Source organism: Aphelocoma coerulescens, unplaced genomic scaffold (genome assembly GCF_041296385.1).
Source record: "Aphelocoma coerulescens isolate FSJ_1873_10779 unplaced genomic scaffold, UR_Acoe_1.0 HiC_scaffold_87, whole genome shotgun sequence".
NCBI lineage: Eukaryota > Metazoa > Chordata > Aves > Passeriformes > Corvidae > Aphelocoma > Aphelocoma coerulescens.
In genome coordinates, this window is record NW_027184071.1 from 914,677 (window position 1) to 934,329 (window position 19,653).

At 50.0% G+C, this 19,653-nt stretch overlaps 1 protein-coding gene across 2 annotated transcripts; it reads right to left on the bottom strand.

Annotated features, from left to right (window-relative positions):
* Nucleotides 1–9,531: 9,531 nt before the first annotated feature.
* Nucleotides 9,532–15,529, bottom strand: LOC138102576 (uncharacterized). Of its 2 annotated transcripts, none has more exons than XM_069000299.1 (6): nucleotides 15,134–15,529; nucleotides 14,106–14,293; nucleotides 12,555–12,675; nucleotides 10,821–11,463; nucleotides 10,351–10,463; nucleotides 9,532–9,972 (listed from the first exon to the last, which is right to left on the bottom strand). In XM_069000299.1, the coding sequence occupies exons 1-4, from the start codon at nucleotides 15,360–15,362 to the stop codon at nucleotides 11,393–11,395; spliced, it is 609 nt and encodes a 202-aa protein (XP_068856400.1). In that variant the 5' UTR covers nucleotides 15,363–15,529; the 3' UTR covers nucleotides 9,532–9,972; nucleotides 10,351–10,463; nucleotides 10,821–11,392. The 2 variants fall into 2 exon arrangements, with proteins under 2 accessions (XP_068856400.1, XP_068856398.1); XM_069000297.1 differs by having other exon boundaries at nucleotides 10,758–11,463.
* Nucleotides 15,530–19,653: the final 4,124 nt, after the last annotated feature.

The window sequence follows — 19,653 nt, forward strand, 5'->3', positions numbered from 1 at the left end:
GCAGAGTAGGATTGCAGAGTAGGATTGTAGAGTAGGATTCTAAATAAATAAAGTTTCTGAAACCCCAACTCATCTGTAAGATTCCTTTCTTTCTCACCTTGTGATTTAGCTCAACTTTTCCTTCTCAATTGTCCGTTGTTTCTTAAAGGTGGAAAGAGACACTTATGGCTTCTTTGGTATGGTTTGTCAGTGGGGCAGGCTCTTCTTCATTCATCCTCTCCAGACCACACTGCCTTTGCAATACGGCACACTGGCCGGTTTTTGTCCAGCCATTGTGCTTGTAGTTGAGGCAGAAAGGGCAATGGCATTTGCAGGCAAAAGCAGAGGAGGAGTTGTGCAGCCAAGACATCCTGTGCAGATGCAGGTGTTGAGCTGTGACTCGAGAGCACTGGGGTTCCTGCCACTTGGATTTGTATCCCTAAGTGCAATCTCTTTGGCTCAGGGAGAGTCTTGCTCAGCTGAGAAAGCAGAAAGCTCAGCGAGGGTGCTCTGAAAGGTCTCGTCTGAGGCAGAGCTGTCAGCGAGCGTGAGGTGAGAGCGGCCCGGCCTTGCCCAGGCTGGAGCCCCAGCAGAGCCCACGCAGAGCCCAGAGCAGCCTGAGGCTGGGCAGAGGCAGGCTGGCAGGAGGCCCTTGGAGCTGCAAGAGGCAGCAGCCTGGCACTGGGTGCCTCTTCCTGGGAGCGGGCACATGGTCCCATCTCAGAGCCAAAGCGGCAGCTGGCTGCTGCCGAGGGAAGCGTAGCCGTGCTGGGCACAGCGCAGACTGGTGCCATTGGCCGTCTGGAGGCGGCCCAGGAGGAGAGAAAGGCAAAAGGCAGCCGAGGGCTGGTGCCCCGGCTGAGGATTGCTACTCTTCTGCCGGCTGCCCTGGAAGTCCTGGGAAAGGTTAGCAGTGTGTGCAGCAGCCTGGGCACAGCGGGAGGGATCCGGGCTGCTCCGCAGGCTTGAGCACGGGGCAGCGTCCTTCAGGCACGGCACTTCTGCCAGGGGCACCGAGGCCAACGGGAGGCAGCGACAGCTCGTCAGGTCAGATCTGCAGGAGCCAGTGCCTCACACAGCTCGGGGAGGAAGCGCCTGCAATCCTGCAGTTCTGCACTGAATCAGAGCAAAGGTGTGGAATGCAGAGCGTTCTGCAGAAATATTCGGGACCACCAGGCCAGCCTGCTTTGTGCTCTCCAGGGCACAGCAAGCAGTGCACCATGCAGCTCTGAGTTGCTGGCAGAGAGATGTTAAAAAGGAACTCACTTTTGGATACAATTAAATGGTAACAAAGTCGTCGAAGCAAAGGAAAACTGCTTATGAGTAACGATTCCGTTGAGCCGGGTGTGTGCCTCCCTCCCCGAGAGCTCAACACACCCCCCCTCTAAGAAAATGGCTGCTTTTTAGACCCTTTCCCAGCCGGGACGGTCCCTGTCCCCTTTCCCAATGGGTGGGTACTAAGAAACTTAGGTGCTCTCCTGACCACCTTCTTTTCTGTCCCCTCCCCTCTCATCCTACTTCCTTTTTAGTCAGGTCTTCAACCCTGCCCCTCTCCCAGCTCCCAGCAACACCCAGCAATTTAACTAGAACAGCTCCAAACCATAAATCCAACATACATCCAACAATTTTCATTCTTTGACCTAAACCCCTTTTGGCTGCAGCAAAATATTACTTCCTCTCTCAGAGGGAATCGGGGATGTGCCTGAGGCTTGTGCTTGAGTAGTGAACTGATTTGGAAGGGAGCAGAAGGCTTTCAGTAGGCAATTTGTGTTTTCTTTATTACTTTGGGAAAGAAAGATGCAATGTGGCTTCACGCAGCAAAAGCACTTGCAGGGTGCAGTGACGAAATGTTGTGTTCAATTCCCAGGGAAGGAAGGTGTAAATGACCATCAGAGGAGAATTTGAGGAATGGGTGTTACGGGTTCAGGAGGACGCCCATGCCCAGAGAACTCAAGACCCAGTTAGAATTGCAAAGCAAATGAATTTTAGTAGTCACGTTAGCAAGAAATACATACCGGCGCCTGGCTGCTGGAAAAGCCACCGAGCAGGAGAAGGAGATAGAGCATGGCTCCTGAGTGGGAGGGGCAGAAGGGCAGGACTCCTTCAGGGCATCCCCTGGATAAAAATGGCGTGCGTCATGTCGTCCTCTCCCCTCCACCCCAGGAGCACACCTTATATCTCCTCCTCAGGAGTGGCCAGTTTCAACATCATTTCGTCCAGGGCCAGCTTACGAGATGAGGTCACATTGGCCCATGATCATACTCCATGCCAACAATGGCTCCATTATGTATTGTTTCTCCTTTCCCAGGATGAGTTCCACCAGGTGACCGATACCTAGTTTCATTTCTAGAAGTTAGTCCCACTAACTAACAATACAGTCGTCTTCTGCATTATCTTGTCGATGTGCAACACTGCGGACCAAACATGTCAGGCCTCAGATCTGTCTCCTATCCCTGACACATGGGGATGTTCCCCAAATGACCACCAGAGACCCTCAGGACACCCCTACTCTCACATCAAGAACTTCTGACAAGTGGTTTAAATATGTCAAATAGTTTGAAGTCATGTTTAGCCTGTGAGTTTCAGCAAAGTAATGAGTGTGTCTTAGTTCCATGGGTAGAAGCTAGTAAGTGAGATTGCTGGGTGTGCACGTGTTAGGGAAGTGATTCCCCATGCACCCAGCGCTGAAATCAAGTGACGCCTCCTTTCTAACGCTGAGCTGGCAGCAGGGATGGATCCCTGCTTGGTAACCTTTCATTGTGGTCACTTATATTGAACAGTAAAAAAGGTTGAAATGAAATATTTCAAGCCGTTTCCCCCTGGTTTCCCTTTTCTGGGGGCCAAGCTCTGTGCCCCAGGTGGCCTGGGTGTGTGCAGAGAAATGCAGCCCCCACAAAGCCCTTGGTTTTCCCACAAGTCATCATCACTCCTTCCCAGGTGCGCCCAGCTCTGGCAGGAGAGAGAGAGCCCACGGCGCAGTGGGCACCGTGCCCTCCCAGCCGGGGCTCTCTGGCACAGAGCAGCAGCAGCGCCAGCACCTTTCAACCCGCTCCTGGCCTTGGCTTCAGCCGGGAGCCAGAAGCCTCTGGAAATCAGCACTGCCAGTTGCATTCCCAGCTTGGAGCAGCTCCTGCGGGTGGGCAAATCCTGCCCGTTCGACTGCTTCCATAGAGGACGAAAGGCAGAGGCAGAGATGTACCTACAGAGGGGACCAGGGCGTGTCCAATAAAAGTGCAAATGTGTGGGGAGATTTGTTAGGAATTATTACAGCTGTCATGCAATTAGTGCCTTCTCTCCTGGATCTGTGCAATGCTTTGGGCCATTTTCTTGGTCTAGTTTCCTTTGCTTTGGTCCCATCTCAGTGTTCACTTGGGGTACAGGCTGTAGGTGCTTGGGGCACGCTTTGAGTTACTCTTGGAGCCCTTGAACAACAGGGTTTGGCCCACGAGGGGACTTTGTGCTGCTTTGTGACAGAGGAGAACTTCCTAGGCTATTGTGTGTTTGCTGCAGGGAAGCTTGGGTTGCTTTGCATCAATTCCCAGACCAACGCAGAGCAGCTGCTTTGTGATGTCAGGGCATGGTTGCCACGTTGTGGTGCTGTCATCAGAAGGTTGCCTTGGTGCACAGAAGGTCTCAGTGTCAGAGCAGCTCTTGGGCTTGCTCAGAGCAGGAGCATCCTCCTGGTTGAGGCCTTGTCAGGGGGCAGCTGCACTCTGACAGGAGCCTTGTTTTTTCTTGTGTTAGAGCACAGTCTGCAAACTTGCACAGCAGTGCTAAAATCATGGAGGCATTTGCTGCTGCAGTTTGCACTGTGTATGGCATTGGTTATTCTGCCTATTACCTGACTAACCTGACACGTGAGTAGAGGTTTTCCCTGGGTGTAACCCAACCTGGCTTGTGTAGGGCTTCCTGCTCTTTCTTAGTAACTGAGTTGATTTTGAAACAAAAAGACCATTAGGATGCCACTGCTTTGGTAAAGCTCCTGTCAACATGTTCAGCTCAAAAGAGGGTGTCTGTAGCCAGGGAGGTGCGGGCAGCATTTGCAAGGGAACGTGCAGGGGTTCCCTTCCCTCCACGGGAGAGTCGCCGAGTCTGTCATTTCCTCAGGGTGCTGGGTGAAGCAGGACAACTTTGAAAAGGCAGCCTGGGAGGTGTTCTCAGAAGGCCTTCAAAGAACTCTGCAGTTGTGCCTGGAATTCAGGGAAAGCTTCTTTGTTTCTAAATTTTGTCATTAAAAGATTTGACTGTCTAACTCAACCCTTTAATGAGTGCTAAAATAGTGATTCTTTTTGCAATGAAGTGAAAACTCCCAAACAGTGAGTGTCTGCTCTTGAACCCCAGAGCTGCTCCTGGGCTGTTTCACAGTAGAACTATGACATCTCAGGGGGGTTTGGGGGAAGGTTTTCTGGGCAACGGTATTCAGTAACTTAATGAAAATTAGTGCATGCAACTTATTTTTTAAAAAAAAGAACCTGAAGGAGAGGATAAAAAAGGCAGCTTTAGCTGTTGGGCAGAAGAGAAATATTGGGTGTTGAAGAACATTTTGCATTTTCGTGATCAAGTTTGTATTCATTTACTGGCAAAAGAGGCCAAAGCATAGGGACAACCAAGAATATTGTCCTGCTCTCTTGCTGGATGTGTGGAAGAACTGTGTCTGCTGGAGGGCTGTTGTGAAAAGAAAACACTCTCTGTTTGGGTGGACTTGTTCTGCGGGATTAACCAGCACAGGCAGTTTTTTCGCAGCATCTGGTTCATTTTCCCTTCCCACTGCAGGTCACTTGATCCATGTATTCGTCAGTGCTGATCCTGAGGTGAGTGAAAGGAACCTTTGATGTTCCTGGTGTTTAAGAACTGTGGAGCAAGCTGTGAGCTTGGCCTGTGGCAGTAGAGTAAGGAGGCTGAGCTGGGTGGGCAGAAAGAAAATCCATGTTCATGTCTGCAGCAGCAATAGCAAAGACATCGCTGTGTAAGAGCTGCTTTTGCATTTCAGAGCTGTCGCAGAACTAAAAGCCCAGCTTTGCAGAGAGAACGTTGCTTGCTGACAGTAGCCAGGGTGCAATATCTAATTCAGAGCAATATGCAGTACTGTTGAAATAGCCCATTTTACTTTAGTTGGAGGCACTTGGAATCCCATTGCTATGCAAGGTGATGATTTCTCCTTAGTAGAGCTGGTTGTAGAGCTGAATAGAGATAAGGTTAGAAATGACAGGTAACTGCCTGTCCCTCACACTCCTGCCTGTCCACAGAGCCCAGAACCAACCTCAGGCTCTCCTCTGGCTCCCTCTACTCCTGGAGAATTGGGCAAATGGGTGACAAATGTCCGGAAATCTCCAGCTGGCATCAGATGTGAACCTGAACGTCGTGAGCCGGTAAGTGGCAGTTCTGGTTGGGGCTGTCTTTAGAGGAAATCAGAGCTGCAAGTTTCTGAGCGGCCAGCACTTGCTGGTGGTGGCCGAGGATGCTGAGTGCTGGAGTCCTGCCAGGACCTAGCGATTCCCCCCAGCCAGTGAGAGCTGGAACACGGCCTTTGAGCTGTCATGTTTAGGCCCCAGCTTGCTGGGATTCCAAGAGGGGCAAACGTGAATCATGAAGGCTCCCCTGTCGCCAGAGGAGGGAGCGCTCCAGACACCGCTCTCAGCCTTGCCAGACACGTGGGGGACACGGTGGCCTGGAGAGCCGTGTCCCACTGCACAGGCTGGCCAAGTAGCTGCTGGCACAAAAGCTGCTGATGTGAGCACACAAGTGCTTTGGGGTGGTTTGTCCACATGAGCTTCTTGGGTGGGCCGAGCTGGGAGTATTTCAGAGACACACTGGGGATGGGGAGCTGCTGCTTGAAGTCAGGGACTTTGGTGCCTTGGTTGCCAGGTTGTTCTTTGGCCTCTTCAGGCAGAGCAGTGAGGAGCAGAGCTGACAGGGGCTCTGAGTGTGCCTGTGTTTTTGCTTTTGATAAGCTACAAAGAGATGGTTGTATGATAGAAACAAATTTGCTTCTCTTTTGTCTAGCAGGACAGGTGTAAAATCCTACCACATCCAGAGAGCGAGGCGTGGAAATGACTTGAAGGAGCAAGTCAAGTAAAGTAAATTCGGTGCTGGAAGAGTGAAGTTCTGTCACTCTAAATCAGCGTGATGCCTGGAGGGTTTTATACCAGGTTTGCACCTAAGCTGATGCTAAAGAAGTACATAAGGTCCAACATAGACCTAAGGTTTGCACAGCAGAGTTTAGGCTGACAGCTAAGGGAGCATAAATTCAATGGTCTTTCCAACCCAAAAGGCTAATGAGAAATGTTGGTATTTCTGCTCTCCTTCATTGTTTACACTATAGAAACATATTTTCTGAGATTTTGCAATTGCAGCTAAAAATCATGGCCAGGTTAAGTTATGTAAGTAGTTGTTGTGCCTTTAGAATTGCGCAGGTCAATATCAGTGTAGCTGCTTCTGGTCATACAAAAAGCTCTTTCAAGATACATCTTAAAGAGAAATGGGTTTTTCCTTTTCATTCTTAAGTGCAAAGCCTTCTCCAGGACGTACAGCAAACAGGTTATCTAGATTGCCTTTTCACAGTGACAGAACACTCCCCCTTTAATCTGCCTGGATTGCACAATTCTCATCTGTATTAAGGAATTTCATTTAGTCTCTGCTGTAAGTAAGTGATTTCTGTGCAAGAGGGTTGATCAAAGATAAACCCAAATTAACAAGAGTGGTATTTGTTAGGGCTCATCACACACTTTGAACAAGCCATACCATCAAGCCCAAAGCTAATATGGCTCCTTGTTAAATATTTCTGATGGATTGCACATCCTTGTGTGAAGAGGGAATTGGGATTTAAAGCCAGTATTTATGCATATATAAGCATTGTGCATGAACATTGCATGTTCAGAATGAAAACCAAATATCACCTGTACAGGGTAAACACTGCAATAACACAAACACGCTTCTCCCATCAGGTTCACAGGCAGCTTAACCAATTCTGTGCTTGCACATAGCCTGTTCTGGCATCTGGTGTCATTCTGAACCGGGGAAAGTCACACATAGATACTGTAGGACCATGAAAATCTCTCCAAATACAAACCAGTCTCCAGGTGACACGAGTGACTACAGCAACCTCCAATAACGTAGCAGGGAACCCAGATTTGTTGTGTTCTCTTTGTCATTATGGGTTTATAATTCACAGACTCCGAGAAGGGCTTGAGTTGGAAGGGACCTTAAAGACACTCTAGATCCAGCCCCTCTGCCATGGGCAGGGACACATTCCACTAGCCCAGGTGGCTCAGACCACATCCAAGCTTTGGCAAATACCCAAGGACACCTTTTCTGTTTTTCAAGGTCAGATTTCCATGCTCCTATTCACAGATGGCTCCAGTCTCATGCAGAGGATTGCTGGGTTGGTCACTCTCATCTCCACAACCCAGCAATGGTCCTATTTTGGATGGCCCCAGGGACCAGCTACTGCCTTTGTTCCTTCCGCTTTCCTTTCCAGGATCAGTGATTTACCGCTACTTCCTCCACGTCTGAGACAACTGGAAGAGATAAGGCACTGCGGATGCAGCTTCTGACAGAGAGCTGATAACACTCAGCTGAGTATTTTATTCTCCTGCCACTACGCTGTCAGGCTGCCTACACAGAGTTCCTCCTGCTTGGAAAGGGGCTGGTGTGAGCAGCAGGAATTGATGCTGGCTGGAACACTTCAAAGAACTGGACAAAAGCAGCCTTCTCTGGAAGGCCACCAGCTGCCCTTTGCCAGCAGCACAAGGTCTGAAGGCCCCTTTGAAGGCCATCCCTGCACAAGGACAGCCTGGCCTTCCAGTACCTCCGCCAGTACCCAGAACACCTTTCAGGCTTTGGGGCCGGCCCTGTCCCTCGCTCTGGAGAAGCAGGTTGCTGTTAGAGCTCACATATCCACAGTTTCTGGCTGGATTACCACGTTTTACCACAGACAGCCCTTCCGACAACAGTACACAGAGGCTCAATCTGCAATACAAGGGCATTTTTTTCCAACTTCTCCCTTGGACCAGTGTGCAGCAAGCACACCTGGGCCTCATTCAACTCTCTGTGTGGGCCAGGTGTCAGCTTCTGTTGGGAATTTAAAGCTTTTACCCTACTTTCCACAGCAAATCATGAAGCAAACTCAGCTGCACCAAAGCCCAAATTTCACTTTAAAAATTACAATTTTCATTTTCCTCTATTCAAGCCATGAAGAAAACAAACTTTACTTGAGTGAGCTGGAGGCACAGCGTCCTCCCAGATCATTCACGAGCAGAACAATACTCCAGGGGAAGACTGGCAAAGCCAGAGTTTCCTGATACTTAGGAAGCTTTGCAAAACCTTCCCACCTGTGGTGGTACTGCACCCTGCTGAATTCCTGGAGCCCTCACTCACCTCAGGTAGAGTTTGGACAGGAAGGGGCAGGAGGAGGGAAGACTTTGCAAACCCTGTCACGAGGCCAGGGCTGTTTTCATTTATGGTGACACGTTGCAGTACATAATCTTTTATTTAATGGGAGGGAGGGAGGTGCTGAAGGGCAAAAATTCTCAAGTAACAAGGACATCTTCCACTTAAACAGCAAGGTAAATGAAGGGGAAAGTGCAATCCTATCTTTCCTGGAAGGGATTTTATACACATTATTGTTGCTGAATACATGCCTAGACAGTGGTGATTTAGGGCATCTAATCAAGCTCCCACAGTATCACCACATCTGTTTTGCCACATTTTCTTTCTTGTTTTCATTGTGCACGATTTCTCCTCCCCGGGTGGCTCCTGGCTGCAGTTCTATGCTCAGGGGAGCCCCGCTTTCTCAGCAGGCCTCTGCAGCGAGTCTGTAGCCAACGTGTGGCTCTGCTGCCAGCCCAAATGTGCCGTTCCCTTGCCCAGCCTGGCTGCAGCTGGGGGATCTGCTGGGCACGGCTGGCGATTTTCATGGCCAAAATCCTCCAGCGTCCTCACGTCTACATCTGCCCCTTGCTTTGGAGAGCACAAATCACAGGACACTCATCTCAGTTGACAAATGTCATTTATTACAAATTGCTACACCCGCGCTGACAATATATAACTATACAGATCTAACTTGAAGTTCAAAAAAGTAATTTATTAGACTTCTACAACAATGCAATGTAAAACTATACAAATACCCACTTCCGTTAACAAAAATTAATTTATTGCCAACCTCTACAACAACTCACTATACACAAAGATCAACTGAAGGTTAACAACTTAATTTATTGCATACTACTACAACCGTACAGCCCATATATCAGTACAAAAATATCACTATCCTTCTCTAAATAGCCCTATGCCAAGAACTCAATAAACAGCATTCTACAACTATACAACTTCACACATATTTAAATAGAAATAAAGACATTTATAACCACCACAAGATACAGATATAGATGAAATATTAGATATTACATACTATATCTATAAATACATACATACAACAAACCTATCTCTAGGCAACCATACCAATCTCCATATCCATACAACTGAATCAATACCAATATATAGCTGTACATCTCAACACATATGTAAATACAGTTATACATAGAAATAGATCAATATACATATAAAAATATAAAAATAGACATATATACCTAACCAAATACCACTATACCTATTTAAGTAGCCATATGCCTAGAACTACATCAATAGAAATAGATACCTAGAAATCAGCATACATAGGAAACAGAACTTAACACAGACATAACAACATACATATATACTTAGATAGATAGATACACATATATATAATTACAAACATATATATATATACAGCATACATCCATAAATATAACAACATACATATAGAAATATACCTATACAAATAGCAACCTACATATAAATATCCATGTAATTATCACTATCTTATGAGCAAGTCCATACATCTTTAAACAGAAATACAAGCAGAGGGATTCCAGCCGCCCCATTTTCAAAGCCTCTCCCTCGGTCTCTTCCTCCCGTGCAGAGCAGCTCTCCTGGACAGGGACAGAGATGGGATATCTGGGAAGCAAAGGGAACACTGAGTCAGGATCGGGACGTTTCCCTTGGCAGCAGCTGCACTTCCATCAGGGAAGAGAAATCTCAGAGCCTCCCCAGGAGGCTTAGAAAGAAAAACCAGGCCCAGCGGGCCGGGCTGTGGCGAGCGCAGCCCCGGCGGGACCGTCCCGCAGCCCCCGGCAGCGCGGCACAGCCGGCACCGCTCCCGGGCCCTGCCGGCGCAGCTGCCTTGCCCAAGGACAGCCCCTGTGCCGCCCGGGGCAGCCGCGCTGAGCGGCCCCAGCACGGGCAGGGCCCGCTCCTGCCCAGCCGGCCAGTGCCCGCGGCCAAAGCCCACGCCAGCCTCACGCCCACCCTGCCTCACCGGCCCTGGGGCCTCACCCAGGCTCTCGGGTGGCAGCAGCAGGTCCCCGTTCACTGCTCTTGCTGTGCCCTTCAGCTTCTCCCTGCTGGTTCTCATCAGTCTCTGGATGTTCTCAAGGTCTTCAGGGCAGCTGTGGCAAAAGTGGAGACTCTGGACTTGGTTCCATGGCTTGGCAGACCCACAGTCCCAGATCCCGCTGTGCTCCCTGCTGGCCCCCTCCATCCCCTCAGCCCTGCCATGCCCTCGGCAAACGCACAGCCGCCTTCAGTTTCTTCAGACGCCCACAGTCCTCTCACGCCCCTCAGTCCCTTCAGATCCATCCTGTCCCCTTAGACCTGCCACCCCCCTCAGCCTGTGCCACTTCCCTGTTACCTCAGTGCCACTTCGCCCTCTGCTCCCCCAAACCCCCCAGTCCCACCAGCACCTCAAGGTCACCGTCCTTTCAGTGTCGCTGCCTCCTCAGCGCCCTCAGCCCCCTCTGGCTCACCGTCCTCCAGCAGCTCCTCAGGGCACAGTGCCTGCGGCCACCGGCAGCTCCCACCGCTCCAGGGACACCGGGGCTGCAGCTGCTGCTGCGCCCGGCCCGGCCGCCAGCTCGGAGCCAGCACAGGAAGAGGGGACAGAGGGGGCACAGGGGGAAAACAAGAGATTAAAAAGGTGGCTGAGGGCAGAAAGAGCTTAGGATGCAGCCTAGGCTATATAAACATCAATCTATGTATCTAAACATCCAAATACCTCTTATGGTATAACTGTGTACATTTACAAATATAACTTAGATATATAAATATTTTTCTCTACACATATATAAATCTGCAAATCTATAACTTTAACTGCCTATGTATAAATATAATTACATCACATCTATAACTATATATATAAATTTAACTACACAGATCTATAAATACATTCACCTATAAACACAACTCTATAAATCTATAAATACTATATGTAACTAATAAGTATAGTATAAATACTATAAATAACTATATGGATATATAAATATAACTATAGACATCTATAAATCTATCTATAAACAGAGGGATTCCACCTGCCTGATGGTCACAGGCTCTCCCTCGGTCCCTTCCTCCCACGCAAGGCAGCCCTCCTGGAGAGGTAGATCAGATGGATATCTGGGAAGCAAAAGGAACACTGAGTCAATATTGGCCTTCAGGCATCTCTCCTTTTGGAAGTAATTGCCTTTCTATCAAAGACTGTAGAAGGTGACCTGAAAGGCAGACTCTCCCTTGGGAATTTGAAGCCTGCTCTTTAAAGAACAGGGAGCATTCCAAGTTTTCAAAACCTCCGAAGGTTTGAAGTCTCCCGATAAAGTCTCAGCACCCGCAGTGCAAATGGCACCCACGAGAGCTTGAAGCACAGACAGTCCCAGCTCCCACACAGAAGCCCAGCCTTGTTCCTCCTCTGTGCTGACACAGACACCTCAGTCCTCACTGAAAGAGCTGAAGCTGAAGGGTGCTGTGAGCTGAGTTACGAACCAGCTCCATTACCTGGGACCTACAAACTGCCCTCTGCAGTGAGCAACAGCGGCTTCAACTCGACCATCAGCTCTGGCAGGAAGAGCTGGGAGGGAAAGATCTCCCCATGAGGCCTGCAGGCTGCACCAGCCTTGCTCAAGAATGCAGATCCAAGGTGCTCTCTCTCTCCTATTAGTTCTCGCTAATTTGGGGTAAGTTTTTCCTTTCCAAATCATAAATCCTTGTGTTTTATCATTTGCTTGGCCTCAGAGCTTCTGCTGCTTGTATTTTTAATGTGTCTCACTAGGCCTACCAGCAGATTGGTCATACATTGATTTAATGTTCTGAGACAAAAAGCTCAGACTTCTACATTGACTTTCTGCTGGGGTTTTGCTCTCTTGCTTCAGGAGTCACTCAGTGTTGCCTCCAGAGCACTGTCACCCTGCAGCAAACTCATCCACAGACTTCAGCTCCAAATTGGGACACCTGGGTTGGTGACACAACTCCCACAGGGTCAGGGTTATTCATGGCTCTCTGGCCACAGCACAGCACTCAGTGTCAGTGCCTCTGGAGAAGCGTGGAGGGCAGGGCTCGGGGAGGCTGTGCCAGGGCAGGATTTGACCTAAAGGCACCAGGAAGCACCAACCCTGCAGACAAGAGCTCAACTCTTCTCATCTCCCTTCCTGCCAGAGGCAGGCTCAGAGCAGCTGCCTCAGAGCTCTCTAAAGCAGTGTGGGCTCTCTCCTTACCAGGCTCCTCGGGCTCCAGGGACCTCTTTCTGCAGCTCATGGCGCCAGGCAAAGCTCCCTCTGCTGCAGCCCTGTTCCCGGCCTCCCTTCCTGAAGACTCAGGGGCAACACTACGATTGTCCTGAAAACCAGAAAGAAAGAAACCCAAAGATCACTCACTGTTTTCTGCAGGGACACAATAGATCAGAGCCTGCCACATTTTCTTCTCTTGAAGAAGAAAATGCTTTTGAAAACTGCTGTGTCTGAGTTTACAGAAGACGAAAGGTCATCACACTTAGCAATGAGATACTGGGGATCCCAAAAAATCCCACTCACCACCTTGACTCTGCCCTTTCTGGCTAATAAATCTGCAGCAGGCAGTGGGTCTGCATATTAAACAAAACAGAGAAATTCTTTGGCAAAGTTGTATAATAATATGCAAAAAGGCCTGTGCCAACACAGGAACTGAACACTCCAGGCACATCTGGGAAGAGGCAAGAGTTAACAGGAAGGGGATTCCTAATCCAAAGAGGGAATCTGTCAAACACAAGGACTCATGGTCCCTGACTGAATTGCTCTTCCACACAGAAGAAGCCCCTGGGCTTAAAGGAGTCCTTAACCCGTTCATGTCCAGCATCATCATTGTCCTGCTCACCAATCACACAAGTCATGGGGCCTCAAAACCAACACTTCTGCCCCCTAAAAGCTCCACTGCTCACACACTTCCATCCCTTGTTCCTAACAAAGAAGTCTGGGCCCCAAAGGCCTTCAACAGTGGAGAAGACTGACTTCTCAAACACAGTCCAAAAGCTGCCAAAGCTGACAAAGTTGAATGTGGGGCTCACACTGAACACATGAAGTGGGCACTAAGGAAGGAGTTCTGCCAGCTCCTGGCACAGGGATGTGCTCCTCCCTCCACAGCCCTGAGCAGAACAGCAGAACACTCTCATCCAGGCTGCAGCTTTGCAGGGTCTGGATGGGAACACACATCTCTTCCCACAGAGATGCCCAAGAGGAAGGTGCCTGAGCTCTGGAACACAGAGAGCAAGGCTGGCAAGTTTGCCCAGCTGAGGATTTGCCAGATAGAAACAGGAATGGAGGCACCAGGCTACTGAGAGGACAAGAAAGCTGCAGCTCCAGCCCTTGCTTTGCCTTGGCCTTCCCACCCAAAACAGGCAGAGCCCACGTCTGCTGCTCTAACGGAGGCACCTCTCGCCTGCCCCTCCCTGCATGGGACACTTTGCCTTCAGTGGCAATTCTCCCCACACTCTTCTCTTCTTTCCCATCACACAGAGCCTCTTAGAACCTACAGAGCATCACCACAAAGGCCCCTGCACCAGGGATTCTCCCCAGCAAAAGGAGCACCCAAACCTGGCCACCACCGGCTCAAACCTCTCATCCTCCCTAAGGGGGGAGACTTTTCATTCCCTCTTCTTTTGGAAATCTTGCTTGACCAAGCAAATCCTTCCTCGTCCATTCAAAGCTTAATCCAAGAAGCCTTTGCTTCTCAGCCATGCAACAACATCCACAGCTCTCAGCCCAGCCCCTTTCCCTCCCACCCAATGGAGTTACCTGAGCAAAGGGAGACCTTTCAGGCAGGGATGGTGACAGCATCTCCTCCAGTGTCTTAAGAACAAGGTCTAGATCCAGGGGTGGCAATTCCTCGTCCCCAGGACTATTCCAAGCCCAGCTGGAGGCCGTCCACGCTGCCCAACCAGCACTGCCAGCTGGAGCACTGGGGGCTGAACTGCCTGGCGTGGCTGCAGGAATCCAAACACATTGGTCAGGCTCCAGAATGTGGCTTTGGGACACAGAGCTCTATTGCTGCCTTGCAGCAAACATCACAGGAAGCACACAGAAACTCAATTCCAGAAATGTATTCCAACTTCCCAGGGGATTGGAAGACTGATTTCTTCCTCTCAAACAGTGTTTCCTCTAATTGATGGGTATGGATATTAAAGGATGGATTGTAAAACTGATCTACACACAAAGACTTTGTAATCTCAGCCTTTTCTATCTCCCCAGCAGCTTTTAGATGTGGCTGCTTCTGAGTTTCTCATCCCAACAGACCACAGAAAGTGGATTCACCCAGGAAGAGCCCAGATCTGCAGACACACATGCTAAAATTCAACTCTGATTGTATTGTAAAAAGCAACCTTGTGGGTGAGGCTGTATTCTGCAGCTGCAGCAGTTCTGGGGACACACAGAGCTCACTGAAATTTAATAGCCTTCTTTGCAGGAGAGACAACCTGTAAGCTCTGCAATATCCTGTCAGCATCCTAGTTTGGGCTTCATTTCAAGAGAGATGGGGGTGCACGTGACACTGACCAGTTGTGGACCAATGTTTTCTGCCTCTCCCTTTCATCCCTACAGAGAGGCTGTCTGGAAAATGGCCAGAACAGCCTCCAAATCTGGAGGAAGGACAGGAAAAGCAGACAGAGACTGGTTTTGTTTTCATGGTCCTGCTTCCCCATACACTTGACACTTTCTACCTGATTCTCACTTGAGATCTACCCATGACAGAACACTGTGCAAAAAGACTTTAAATGGTCACTTTCCAGGACCTGTTTGAAAAGCAAGGGTACAAACTGTCTCCCTACCTGATGGGCTGTAGGCTGGGGTGTGCTGCTCTGAAGATGTGCAGCTGCGCTTCTGCGGAAGGGCCACGGAAGTTCTCGGATGGTCTACAGGCACCAGTGGAACCATGAGCTCAGGGTGGCGTTTAAGGTCCATGCGAACCAGTGGAATGACGAGCTCACGCTTGAGTGGAAATTTGCATGTGCCTGGTTCCTCAGATGAGACCCCAGGAAGTCCAGAGGTGGTAAACATTCTCTTGGGAGCTGGTGGGGAAGCGTCAGACTCCTGAGCACCTGGACTTGTCCTGGGAGGTCCGGGAGGCAGCTCTAAACCCTCAGGTGAGACAGCACCGAGGTGCTGGGATGAGGGAGCTGTGTAGGAGGCAGGGAAGAGGAAAGGAGGCAAAGGGAAGACTAGGTGAGTATTGGTTCTCAGGTATGTTTCCCTTGGCAGCAACTGTACTTCTATCAGGGAAGAGAAAAGCTCCCATCCTCCCAAGCAGGATTACAAAGAAGAAAAAAAAAAAACATGCTCCCGGGCTATTCAACAACCAATTCCTTGTCTACTTAGCTCTCCCCTACTCATTCAACCGTCTGGGAAAACCGTCCCGCTGCAAATCCTTGGCAGGAGGCAGTTGCCAGAAACCCAACTGCCGGGTCTTTTCCCTCTGCTCCAAAGGGACAGGAGGCTCCCTCCAGCTGGGCGGGACCACAGCCGGGCCCTCGGCTTACACACCCGCACGGAGAGCTCCCCAAGCAACCCCAGGGCCGGGCCAGGAGCAGAGCCAGCCACGGCTCAGGGCTGGGCCGGCTGCAGGCCCAGCGGGCTGGGCTGTGGCGAGCGCAGCCCCGGCGGGACCGTCCCGCAGCCCCCGGCAGCGCGGCACAGCCGGCACCGCTCCCGGGCCCTGCCGGCGCAGCTGCCTTGCCCAAGGACAGCCCCTGTGCCGCCCGGGGCAGCCGCGCTGAGCGGCCCCAGCACGGGCAGGGCCCGCGGCCAAAGCCCCCGCCAGCCTCACGCCCGCAGCTCCCACCCCGTCTCACCGGCGCCGGGGGGGTGCCCGGCGGGGAAGTGCAGCAGCGGCCGCTCCGTGTTGAGCTGCTGGAAGCGGCTGGGCTGGCGGCTGCGCACCTCCAGCCCGGCTGCCAGCCGCTGCCTGTTGGCCCTGGTCAGGCGCTTGATGCGCAGGAGGAGGTCGGGGCGGTCGCGGCGGAAGTTGGGATTCTTGAAGTGCACGGCGGCCCCGGCATCGCCCGGCACAGCCGCGCCAAACCAACCCAGCACCTTCTGGAAGCCGTACAGATTGAGCTGCCGGACGACGCTGCCGAAGTGCGTGGCTTTGAAGGAGTCCGGCAGCGCCGCCCCTCCCTCTCCGCCCGCCCCGTCGGCGCCAGCCGGGCTGAGCAGCTCCTGCTCAAAGAGGGCGCGGTCGATGAGCACCCCCTGGCCCTGGGTGTCCCAGCGCACGGAGCGGACGCGGGGGCTGTTCGCCAGGCGCCACAGCTTGGCGGGGAAGGTGCTGGCATTGAGCCCGGCGGGCAGCGGCAGCTCGGCCATCGCGCCTGTCGCCCACTGGCGCCGCAACGGCCGCAGCTGCACCGGCGGCGCGCGGCCTGAGGGGGGCGCTGCGCTCGGCCCCGCGCGGGAGCGAGCGGCACAAAGCCGGGGCTGCGGGCACAGCGCGGGCGGGGCGGCTCCCGGGGCGCTGCCCGGGCGCGGCACGGACCGGAGCGGGGCAAAGCCTTTCTTTCTCTGCGTGGAATCGTCCCTCTGCCTTTGGCTCGCAGCACGACCCCAAACCACCAAGGCAAGCGCAGCCAGTTTCAGAAAGGGTCCAAACTGAGGAATCCCATGGGAAACTGTTCCTATGTGTCAAGTGGCAGCCACATCTCTCTGTGTTCTGCATGGCTGAAGGGAGGGAGGAAAAAGATCTTCCACTGAGTAGCTTCACTCTTTTGCTTGGGGTTGCTACCAGAGTTGCCTACTTCAAAGCACACTGGTCCAACAAGACCAGGGGAAATGATGAAAAGGAGAGACTTGAGGACTTGCTTTTTGCCTCTTTTCCAGCTAACTGGCTGGCTCTTTCTTACTGGCTCTGCCTGTCTTGGGCAGATTTGGCCCATTTCTCATTCTTTGGAGTCAGAAGCAGCAACAGGAAGGGGCAGCAGTTTTGTCAGCGTTGCCATCAAAGCTTAAATCGTGCGCCGTGGATGGATGTTGCTTTCCCCAAGGGATTAATGACCTAGAGTTGTAGTGAACTCCCGCTGATGTCTCTCCAAGAGATTGTGCCTTTTTCTTTCCTCAGGAATCATTTCTTCTCTTCTTTTTTTTCCCCAGTCTGGGGAGAGTTCCAATGCAAAATCCCTCCTGCAGCCAAGTCTTTTCAATGGAGACTAACAAAGGTGATCTTCCAATCCTCTGTGCTTAGTGTCACTTGTTCTTTTAAATTCTCTCTTGAACTGGAAAGATTTTTCTGTTCATAGCAGGAAAAAATAGACCTAATTCTTCCATCTCTTTAATTCCTGCCTTTTTTTTTTTTTTTTTTTTTTTTATGTCTCTACATCATTTAACCCTGCGGGCTCATGTGAGTATGTTTGGTGCTGTGGCATAAGCTCATCCCACACACACAGAGGGGATGTTCTCCGTACATCCAGCTTGTCTTGAGTTCCAGCTAACACTGCCTTCTCTTGCCCTCCTTCCAGCTCCCTTTGTGAGGAGCCCTGCCCTGTCACTTTGGTCCCTGCCCTATGGGTGACACAAGGATTGTTGGTCTCACCACATTCTGGAATAGTCTTTTGCACTGAGTGGTTTAAAGATGCCCTGTCATCTCTTCCTGTGTGTGCTGGCTTTCTCAGAAAAATGGAAACCCACTACCCAGAAAATCTCTTCCCAATTCATCTTAAACAGCTTAAAACAGTACCTGAATTCCGAATGATGCACCTCAGTGGGATGGGGTTTGTCTTTCTTTAAACACAGTGTAACAACTCTTGTAAAAATTATCCCAGCGACCGAATTGCAACAACATTTCTAATGAATAGGCAAAAAGGAGAAGACAGGAGTTCAGAAGAGAAGGGACATCTTTCTTCATGTTTCATGGCCCTTATTTCCCACACATTTGTCTATGTGCTGCTTCATCCAGAAAAGTCTCGTTTTGAAGATCTCCTCTGTACTCTCTGTGAGTTATGAGAAACACACGATCACTGGACCGGTGCCCTACTGGAGATGAGGAAGCAGGTGGCTGAAAAGCGGATTGTCCACTGGAATGTTTAGTCACCCCTGAAGTATGGTTATGTTTATGCATTGACTTTTCCACAGTACTCTGTGGCTAAGAATGAGAAGTTACCCTTAGCTGTGTTTTAAGGCTACTGAAACTTGAAAAGAAGTGTGCTTATCTTGTGTCTGGCAGCATGACTCATTCCCAATTTTCTACCTACTGGTAGAATTTAATGTCAGTTACAAACACCACAAGACAAATGATGGATATTATATTTCAGTGTTTGGGCCAAAAATTGGTTTAATAACTAACAACAGAAAAGGTTGTTAAGTTTTAGGAAAGAAAAATCCTTAAAACTGTGGTATGTGGTTTTAGATTAAGATTTTTCTCTTAAAATTACTCTCTTCCCCTTTAAAAGTAATTTGTAGAGAACATCACTCAATGTACAGGCCTGATGACTTTAAGTATTATTACTGTTCCATATCTTTCCTTTTTCCCTACATGGCACTGTAGCTTTTGAATCCCAATTTTTACCACTTTGAAAATGCAGTTTTAATGTTTTTCCTACTGGTGAATACTTACCAGTTCCAAGTTAAAGAGCAGTCAGTTCTGAAAGCGAAATATGCCTTATGTAAATATATTTTTTCCCTAGTCTCTTGGTATTACGTGCAACAGGGGCAACGTTAAAACAGTCTATACTGACTTATTTTAGAAGCTGTTAGAAATTATAAATATTTTCAGTATATCTGCCATACATTAGTGTGTGTTTCAGGTGAAACTGTCCTTTGTGCTCTTCTGCTAGCATGTAAGATCTCCTTGCGGCGTAGGAAGACACAATTTTCACTTTCTGATTGGCCCACAGCTGTGTCACTGCCTTCACCTTTCCATCTCAGATGCTCAGACAGTTTTTCCTCCAACACCTGCGAGAGCAATGTCCCTTAAGGTGATGCAGACATGGTGGGCATGCAGCACCCAAGCTGTTCCTGATCTTCTGGGAACTAACTGCTGGTCCTGAACCCATCCTTTGCTGTTTACTTCTATACTGTACTTGTGGCAAAGGCTGTTCCTGCCAGTGTTGTAGGTTACTTGGTCTAACCACAGCAGCATGAAGAGTAGAAGCTGAAGAAAGAAATGTACATTTTTCTGACCAATTTAGCTGGAGTCTGTATTTGGACTTACATTGCTGATAAAAGTGAGAAATTCCTGGCAAACAAGTAATAAGTCATTGAATTTAGCATGTATTTCTTGGGTTCCTTGGCTACAGAATGGGGAAGAGAATCTTCATCACTTTCTTCCTCCTTACAGATGTGGTTTTAACCCAGTATAGGA